Genomic DNA, 10,796 nt, shown 5'->3' on the forward strand with positions numbered 1-10,796 from the left:
ACTATAGATTAGACTATAGTGTAAACTAAAGACTAGGCCATACTAGACTATAGAGTAGACTTTATACTAGACTATTGACTGGACTATAAACTAGACAATAGACTTCACTACAGCCAGTAGACTAGACAATAGTCTAAACTATATACAAGACTAGACATTCGACTATTGAGTATAGACTACACTATAAACTAAAGTAGACTGTGGACTAGATAGACTATATTAAAAGTCAGACAATAGACTATACTTTAGACTTTTTTATTGATCAAATTATAGAATAGACTATAAACCAGACTATATACTATACTATACTATACACTAGAATATAGAATAGATTATATTATATATCAAATTATAGGCTAGACTATGGTATCGACTAGAGAATAGGCTAGAATATATAATAGACTATGGACTAGATTAAAGACTAGACTATAAAATATACTGTATACTAGACTAGAGTCTTAACTATAGTCTATATAATAGACTAGACTGTAGATTTAAGTTTGTCTCACTCCAAATATGGTTTGTCTAGACTACATTATAAACTTGACTATACACTAAACTGTGGTCCAGATTAAATACTACACTATAGAGTAGAGTATAGACGAGAATATAGACTAGAATATAAACTAGACTATAGACTATGGTATCGACTAGAGAATAGGCTAGAATATATAATAGACTATGGACTAGATTAAAGACTAGACTATAAAATATATTGTATACTAGACTAGAGTCTTAACTATAGTCTGTATTATAGACTAGACTGTAGATTTAAGTTTGTCTCACTCCAAATATGGTTTGTCTAGACTAGACTTTAGACTAGATTATTAACTTGACTATACACTAAACTGTAGTCCAGATTAAATACTACACTATAGAGTAGAGTTTAGACAAGAATATAGACTAGAATATAAACTAGACTATAGACTAGACAATAGACAAGATTATAGATTAAAAGATAGACTAGACATAAATAAGAAAGCTAGAAAAAGTTTAAACACTTATATCTCTGTAAATAATGAACTTACGGAAATTTGTCATAGCTTGTGGAAATCTGGTATTCTTATTTCATTAATCTGTCAAGTTTTATTTCGATATCTCTAAAAGTATGAGAAATATGAAAGGTTTTATCAAAACTTCTGCAGTCGCATTTTATAATAATTAACTACTTCAAGGTAAAGTTTTAATGCCCATATCTCAGGAACCATTTAAGATACGTAACGCTAACTTTCTGCATATTAAAGTTAAGGAATCCAACTTCTCCATCGATATATTTTGCCTTTAAAAAAATTAAGAAAATTGTTTAAAACAGTAGTATTTACTTTGCACCCACTTTTTCTCTATAGAATAGGCGTGGTAGAATTTTTATTTTTAGAAAATAATTCCTATATTCATTATTTAGCTACCAGTCAAATTTCATTAAATTATCTATAAGATCCAGCGAGATATTAAGCAAAAAACAAAATTATTTTTAAACCACAAAAAACGAATAAAGAAAATTTTTAAAACATCTGTTAATACCAGGTCACCAGAATTCGTTAGAAGGTAGATTTCCGTTAAGCATTTTCTTTAAAGTGCTATAACTTGGAAACCAAAAGAGGTATTTGAATAACTGTTTCACCATATCATAGTTTGAAAACTTGGCAATATGATGGACCTTTCGTCCGCCTGGCATTACAATTAAATATCTATGACAGCAAGATAAAGTTTAAACACATATATCTGGCTTAATGATAAGTCCACGGAAATTTATCACACCTTATGGGAATCTGGGAATCGTATTTCATTAATCTACCAAGTTTTATATTATTATCTCTTAAAGTATTAGAAATTTAGAAGAATTTATTACACCTGGTGCAAACGCCTTTTGTAGTAATTGACTATTTCAAGGTAATGTTTCAATGTCTTTATCTCAGCAACCATTTTGGATATGTACATAAAACTTTCTGCATATGAAGGCTAAGGAATCCGACTTCTCCAGTGATTTGTTTTGCTTCTGATGAAATAAAGAAAATTGTTGAAAAATGTAGTATTTAGTTAGTCAGTAAGTTATTTAATTAGTTGGATAGGTTGCTGTTAATTAGTTATTTAGTGAGTTAGTTAATTAGTTAGTTAGTTAGCTGGTTAGTTAGTTAGTTAGTTGGTTAGTTTGTTTGTTTGCTAGTTAATTAGTTATTTAGTGAGTTAGTTTGTTAGTTAGTTAGTTAGTTAGTTAGTTAGAGAGTTAGTTAGTTGGTTAGTTAGTTAGCTGGTTAGTTAGTTAGTTAGTTAGTTAGTTAGTAAGTTAGTAAGTTAGTTAGTTAGTTAGTTAGTTAGTTAGTTAGTTAGTTAGTTAGTTAGTTAGTTAGTTAGTTAGTTAGTTTGTTAGTTAGTTAGCTTGTTTGTTTGTTAGTTAGTGAGTTAGTTAGTTAGTTATATAGTTAGTTAGTTAGTTAGTTAGTTAGTTAGTTAGTTAGTTAGTTAGTTAATTAGTTAGTTAGTTATTTAGTTAGTTGGTTATTTAGTTAGTTAGTTAGTTAGTTAGTTAGTTAGTTAGTTAGTTAGTTATTTAGTTCGTTAGTTAGTTAGTTAGTTGGTTGGTTAGTTTGTTTGTTTGCTAGTTAATAAGTTATTTAGTGAGTAAGTTAGTTAGTTGGTTAGTTAGTTAGCTAGTTAGTTAGCTAGTTAGTTAGTTGGAAAGTTAGTTAGTTAGTTAGTTAGTTAGTTAGTTAGTTTGTTAGTTTGTTAGTTTGTTAGTTAGTTAGTTAGTTAGTTAGTTAGTTAGTTAGTTAGTTAGTTAGTTAATTAGTTAGTTAGTTTGTTAGTTAGTTAGTTAGTTAGTGAATTAGTTAGTTAGTTGGTTAGTTATTTAGTTAGTTAGCTGGTTAGTTTGTTAGTTAGTTAGTTAGTTAGTTAGTTAGTTAGTTAGTTAGTTAGTTAGGTAGTTAGTTAGTTAGTTAGTTAGTTAGTTAGTTAGTTAGTTAGTTAGTTAGTTAGTTAGTTAGTTAGTTAGTTAGTTAGTTAGTTAGTTAGTTAGTTAGTTAGTTAGTTAGTTAGTTAGTTAGTTAGCTAGTTAGTTGGTTGGTTGGTTGGTTGGGTAGCTAGTTAGTTAGTTAGTTAGTTAGTTAGTTAGTTAGTTAGTTAGTTAGTTAGTTAGTTAGTTAGTTAGTTAGTTAGTTAGTTAGTTAGTTAGTTAGTTAGTTAGTTAGTTAGCTAGTTAGTTGGTTGGTTGGGTAGCTAGTTAGTTAGTTAGTTAGTTAGTTAAGTAGTTAGTTATATTATTTAGTTAATTAGTTAGTTAGTTATTTGGTGAGTTAGTTAGTTAGTTAGTTAGTTAGTTAGTTAGTTAGTTAGTTAGTTAGTTAGTTAGTTAGTTAGTTAGTTAGTTAGTTTGGTTTGTTAGTCATAGTATAGTCCATAGTCTATTTAATTTGAAATAACTAATTTATTTATTTAATAATTAAAAACAAACCATAAATTAAATAACAATAAAAGTTAATTTACAAACTATTTTTTACAAAATTACAAAAGTTTATTATATTAAAACTATTAAAGCTTATTAAGTAACCAACTAATTACATTATTTTTTAATAGCACTACAACCCCTTACAATTTTGACTTTTCCCTAGCAGCTACAGCATTTTCTCTCAGAAAAGGTTTTAAATGTAAATCGTAAAATTTCGCCACAGGTTTCTGATTAAGGGGATGTTTAAGAGCCGCATCAAATAAACGTTCATAAACATTGCCATCGTAGGAACCCAAAGCGGAGCTTAAAGCACAATCATGAAAATCAAAACCGTCAACAAGAGCCACCGCATCGGGTCTTAACGATTTCAAAACTACTTCTAAACGAGTTTGTAAAGGATCGATTTGCTGTTCGCTTAAGGGAATAAACTGGAAAAGAAACTAGAGTTAGTATTTTATTGTTCTTAACTTTTGATTTACTTACTCTCAATATATCACCCATATGACGGAAAAATGTTTGTAATAAATGTAATTCTAAAAGTTTTTCCAATACTTTTTGCAACTCGGCCGAACGTTGATCTCTTTTGAGACCATTAATGACTTCTTCATAGAAATTATTGGCCACAAAGGCTCGACCGTGTAATTCTGCTGCTTTAGCCATTTCTAATGCTGTATTATTAGCAGCAGAGGCCTGACTTTGACCCTCTTCAATGCGTTTATTATAGTTTTTATGGGCAATGCGAGTTGATCTACGAGAATAATGAAAATTATAGATTAATGTATAAAAAGAACTTTAGCTCAAACTGTACACTAGTCTATGGACTAAACCATATACATGGACTAGACTGTAGACTGGTCTATTATTTAGACTAGTCTATGGACTACGCAATATACTAGTCTATAGACTAAACTATAAACTATAAAAGACTAAAGATTACTCTGTGGATTAGGCCATAAACTAGTCTATGTACCAGAAAATAGATTAGACTACAGGATAGTCCACTAACTAGACAATAGGCTAGTCTACGGGCTAGACTGTAGACTTGTCACGGACTGGAATGTAGACTAGTCTATGGAGTAGACTATAGTCTATTTTATGGACTAGACTATTTACTAATCGTTGGACTTTACTGAAGACAAGAGAAGCCTATGGACTAGACTATAGTCTAGTGTATAGACTAAAGACAATAGTCTAGAGTAGTTTATAGATTACACTATTATTGGTCTATGGACTAGACTATAGACTACTGAAGAGTCTAGGGACTATTATATAGTCTATAGATCAAAATGTAGACTACAATCTATGCCAATAGACAAGTTTATGAACTAGTCTACAGGCTAGTCCACGAAATAGATATGTATAAACTAAAGACTATAGTCTAGAGTAGTTTATAGATTACACTATTATTGGTCTATGGACTAGACTATAGACTACTGAAGAGTCTAGGGACTAATATATAGTCTATAGATCAAAATGTAGACTACAATCTATGCCAATAGACAAGTTTATGAACTAGTCTACAGGCTAGTCCACGAAATAGATTATACTCTATTCTGCGGACTAGACAATAAAGTAGCCTACGGACTAAACTGCTGACTAGACTATTGACTAATCTATGGACTTGACTATAAACTAGACTATAGATTAGCCTATGTACTAGACTATTTTATAGTTTTTGGTTGAGACTATAGACTACTGAAGACTCTTATGTACTAGATGTACTAGACTATAGAGTAGTCTATGGACTAGACTATACACTATTCTATCGACTAGACTATTAACTATTCAATAGACTACAATATAGGCTATTGACTATAAACTAAACTATAGATTAGGCTATGTACTAGACTATTTTTTAGTTTTTGGTGTAGACTATAGACTGAAGACTCTTATGTACTAGATGTACTAAACTATAGAGTAGTCTATGGACTAGACTATACACTATTCTATCGACTAGAGTATTAACTATTCAATAGACTACAATATAGACTATTGGCTATGAACTAGACTATAAGATTTTCCCTCACTCACCCAACACAAGCATACTGCAAAGCTTTCACCAAACAACTCCAAGTGCCCGTCCATTTGGGAAAGTTATTCAATGCCGAACATTCCGATAAATACGATAAAGTGGGCATCAAACGTTTGCCCGCCAAAACATCAGACCAAGATTTTATTAAAATCTTACCAACTTGTAAATACAACACTGTATTCTCTCCCTCATACGTGCAGGCAGCTGTAGCAAGTGTAAAAAGATTACCCATATTGGCAGCAGTCAAATAACCATGTCCACCACAACCCTGACGCATACGTTCGATACCGAAAGTTGAATCATAAGAACAAGATACTTTAAGAATACACGCCAAGGCGTGTAATTCGGGTAAACGAGAGAAATCCTGTTGAGCAATATCCTGAGAGGTTTGCTCATATAGACCTAATAAAGTGCCAGCTGCCAAACGATAGGCAATAGCCGTTGAAATTTCGGGTAAAATTTTCATTTGTTGAGTCAAATGTTCCATAACCTTAGGTTCTGGTTCACTGGAAATCAAAGCAAGATTAAAATATTTAAAAAATGTATATATAATGAGGTAACATACTTTTCCTCAATGGGACTTTGACGTCTTACCACCGAGTAACGTGTAGCAATGGTGGCAGCTTGAGCCAAAACGAATGCATTACCTAAGGCCACCATACAACGAACATAGACCATAGGAAAATAGGATAGTTTAGAATCAGAACTCTTTATAAATGTACCATCTGGTAAAACTTGTTGGTTTTTCATCAGCATATTTTGACGAGGAATGCGCACATTTTTCAAACCCAAAAAACCATTATTAATGCCATTCAAACCAATTTTCTTGCCAATTTCACCAATATGTATACCCGGCAAGGGCATATGTGTGTCTTCATCACGAACTTGTAATACAAACATCTGAATACCCTTACTTTCGCCAGCGATATATAATTGTGCCACCACTATACAATAGTTGCAGACATGGCCCACTTTTTTAATGTAAAATAAAATTTTCTAATAATATTTTAATTTTCTGTGAAAAGGAAATTACTTACATCCTCCTGGCCACCATTTGTAGGACGTTAAAGTGGGCGTGTTTAATATAAATTCCTGAGTTTGTAAATCATAATCCGCTCTAGTTTCTAAACCACGCAAATATGTACCATGACCCAATTCCGTTTGAGCATAGGTACCTAGTATTTCCCATTTTTCAGCACGACGACCAAACATTTCATATTGTTCCCGTGTACCCTGACCTTTAATGGCACGAGTAAACATCAGACTGTGAACCGCTAAAGGATTACCAGCAGGCATTAAGGCGCCACCTATAGGGCCACCCATTAGAAATCTAAAAGGGAAAGTGGATTTTAAGTAAAAATCTTTTAATTTTATTTAGAAAAAAGTTATACTTACGAATAAACTTCGGAACCATTTGGATTGATACGATTTTGTAAAATGCGTATTTTTTTAATCGCATCTATGGCATGTTTAACAGCCCTAGTTGCCAAATCTTCATAGGATAGAAATTCATGATCTAATGGATCATCTAAGTTCTGATAAATCTCGTCCTCTAAAAGTGAAAATTTGTATTTTTATTATTATAGTGACTGACCAATACAGTACTATAGTCCATATGTAGTTAGTCCATAGATTTGTTAATACATTTGCTAATAAACAAGTACACAGTCTTGACTATAATCTAGAATGTATGTATGCCCCATGTTCATCTGAATAAGTTCGTATGATCTTATATATACGCAATCAAAATTCTCGTTTTGCACTCTAAATTTTTAAAATATTTAACTGTACTATGGTTATAGTCAAGACTGTGGACTTGTTAATGGACTAATCTGTTAACATATCTATGGACTAAGGTAGTGAAATTCTGGAAAAACTTTCTCTGGTTTTCGTCGAAATAAGATGAGAATAACTTAGTAACGAATACTGATTGATCCGATAGCGGTTTAGGTGTATTTCCTTCGCATCTGACAGAAAACTTAAACCAAACCTAATGACTTTAACTAAGATAGACTTTTGGTCTTCTATAATACATTTAGGAAACTTTTTATATGATTAGTAATTTCTCTCACTATTTAAGAATGTAGTGTAGGTCTGGAGTGTACTGGATATATTACATGTGCAAACATTAACATATACAACTACATTTAGTAAATTTTAATTAAAACACTGTTAATACTTGAGTATTTCCATATTGACCTATAGATGATATAAGTCGATAAGACTGCATAAACTTAGTTGCACGTGGACCTATGATAATCTTTATTTTTTCACAAAGTTTGTTTGATATTGCAAATGGGCAATATCGGTTCACGCCCCCATACAAATGACCCGTCATTCCAATCATAACTGTTTCGCGAGTATTGAGAAATTTAACATACATAAGTCTTATATGAGCCAAATTCTCTATATCGAATTTTATGAAAATCGGTCCATAATTGTACCCCATACAAGGCCCCCATTAGAATATTAATTTAATGCGAGTTACTGGCTTCAAAAATACGAATTAAATGCTAAAATTTGTTATAAGTTTCTTACGAGCATAAATATATCTACCGAATTTCATTAGGATCGGTTCATTATTTTCACTGCCGCCCATATAAGGCCCTCCTCAGAAAATGACTTTAGCGATCACTACTGCCTTGAAAATATTTAGCACTTAAATTTGTCAACTTTCTTACGAACACAAATCTCTCTATCGAGTTTTATGAGAATCGGTCCATAATTAATACAAACACCTCCCACCCTCATAAGGCCCCCTTTGGAGAATTAATTTAACGCACGTTACTGTCTTAAAAATGTGAGTTATGTGCTGAAATTTGTATTGTATTGTTGAAAAATCATTTTTCGACTTTTTACGAGTTTTCGACTTTTTTCAACTTTTCGACTTTTTCCAACTTTTTTCGACTATTTTTGAATTTTTCCGACATTTTTCAACTTTTAGACTATTTTCTACTTTTTCCGATTTTTGGACTATATTTTCCGACTTTTGGATTATTTTCGACTTGTTTCAACTTTTCGACTTTTTTCGACTATTTTCGACTTGTTCCAACTTTTTACGACTTTTCGACTATTTTCGTCTTTTTCCGACTTTTGGACTATTTTCGACCTTTTAAAACTTTTTTTGACTTTTTTCGAATTTTTCCGACTTTACGACATGTTTCGACTTTTTACAACTTTTCGACTTTTTCCGACTTTTGAACTATTTTCGACATTTTCTGACTTTTCGGCTTGTTCCGACTTTTTACGCCTTTTAGACTATTTTCGACTTTTGGACTTTTTCCGACCTTTTTCGACTTATTTCGACATTTCCACTATTTTCGACATTTATTTACAAAGTGGACTTTTCGATTTTTTTCATAGACGATAGTCGAGTTAACGACTTTTTTGGAACAAAATAGTCGTTTTCGACTTTTTTCAACAAAAAATCAATTGTTCGATTATTCAAAAGTCGATTTATAGAACCCTAGTATATGGTTATTGGTCAATAAATTACGTTTGTTAAATTGTGGAAAAGTTGTCCTTATACGCCAATCCAGTTTATAGTTAATAATACGGTTTCTATTCTCCTAATAATACCGATATTCTAAAAACCACTTTCCATGAATATATATGAACATTTGCATGAGAGAGCTCTATGAAATTTTGAACCGATTGTAATAATTTGCAACAATGATAAAATTTCGGAAAGTAAACTAATAAAGTATAAAAGAAAATGTATAATTTTTATGGATTTTAAGGGAAATTTTTTCGATAGCACTATTTAAGATTCGGGTCTGTTATTTGGGGTCTTTCTATAACCGAATATAGTTTAATCGACGGCGCTAACTTCAAGCTCTATATTGTATACGTATAGGGTCTGCAATTATCCGAAGATCATCTTTTTCAAATTAGTAGTTTAGGAATTGCTTTACTATAGCAATTTTCTTATGATTGGACCCACTGTATATTGAAATATTTAAGTATTTTTATATTGTTTATATTAATCAATGAATGATGACTTTGTTGTTTAAATAATATGTAAATGAGGAAAATTTGCAACATTTTACACTACATATAGTACAAATCGCCTTAATTATCCGAAGACAACAACGGAGGCTTGATTTTGAGAATAGAGTTCAATAGATATTGTGTGTATTTTACGATCAAAGTGCAAAGTTAAGTTCAATAAACTTGAAATATTTTGAATATAATTAAAATACATTTTTAATAGATAAATAAAACAAACTTTGTTTAAAATTTCTCTATACTTAATAGTTATATATCGTTTCTTTGTCTTTTTCTTGTCACACACCCTCAGCTACATATTTGCCACACTTACCGATTAATCGTTTCATATCTAAAGTTGTCTTATCACCATAAAACCAGATGGCAAATTCTTCCGTATCGAATGTAGCATTTTTACGTTCAATATCTATATCGGGATTAACAGTTTTCGGTATAGTTATATTAGGCATTTTTCAATAATTATTTGAGTTTTAATTTATTACGTCCAATTAATTATTTTTTTTAGAAAAAGTTTTCTTTAATCCGCCTTAAAGCACTTGACTCTACGACAATGTATTTATCACTAATCGTTGATTTTGTTAATTATAAACAATTTATTGAAGAGTTTTTTTTTTCAAAAAGTTAAAAAGCTTTCATATAATTTAATTTTAAAAACAAACAAGTAAAAATTCATTAATTATTTAGCAAAATTTGCATATTAGCTTAAGTCACTTTTATGTAAATTAACATATTTTTCGATTTTAAAATCACCACACATTAGTTTTCTTTCATAAATTACTTTTGGAGTTTAGATTATATCCATTACATTAGGTTTTTGATATCCTCGCACTTTAATTTATAACATTTGTTATATCGTCTGAAAATCCTACTCATAACATCTCAATTACAAAATGATACTTTGATTTTTTGGATTAAACTATTTTTTGGTTCACAAAATAATTAGAGATAACAAGAGAATCAAATTTTTCGAATTAAGTCACTTTCAAATTCTACCATAAAATTGATTATTTTTATAAGAGCGAGAGATTAGACATTCCTGATTAAAAACAAAGAGCCATAAAATGTATATATTATCCACTCTTAACAAAACAAATTTAACATATCTCTTATAAAGTTTTATTTCTTTTTATGTTCTCTTAAAAAAAATGACAAAAAATTTCTCTTGCAATTTAAGAGTTACCTCCGCCTCTTGTCGGTCTCTTTGTAATCTATGTGGTGGCGATTGACCTCCTAGTTGGATAGATAGATAGATAGATAGATAGATAGATAGATAGATAGATAGATAGATAGATAGATAGATAGATAGATAGA

General features: G+C 30.7%; 1 protein-coding gene across 1 annotated transcript; it reads right to left on the reverse strand.

Annotated features, from left to right (window-relative positions):
• Positions 1-3,478: 3,478 nt before the first annotated feature.
• On the reverse strand, positions 3,479-10,036 carry LOC111683174 (probable peroxisomal acyl-coenzyme A oxidase 1). The gene is made up of 7 exons (XM_023445224.2): positions 9,799-10,036; positions 6,873-7,029; positions 6,515-6,807; positions 6,043-6,448; positions 5,477-5,983; positions 3,929-4,193; positions 3,479-3,873 (listed from the first exon to the last, which is right to left on the reverse strand). The coding sequence occupies exons 1-7, from the start codon at positions 9,932-9,934 to the stop codon at positions 3,586-3,588; spliced, it is 2,052 nt and encodes a 683-aa protein (XP_023300992.2). The 5' UTR covers positions 9,935-10,036; the 3' UTR covers positions 3,479-3,585.
• Positions 10,037-10,796: the final 760 nt, after the last annotated feature.

This window comes from Lucilia cuprina, chromosome 6 (assembly GCF_022045245.1).
Source record: "Lucilia cuprina isolate Lc7/37 chromosome 6, ASM2204524v1, whole genome shotgun sequence".
NCBI lineage: Eukaryota > Metazoa > Arthropoda > Insecta > Diptera > Calliphoridae > Lucilia > Lucilia cuprina.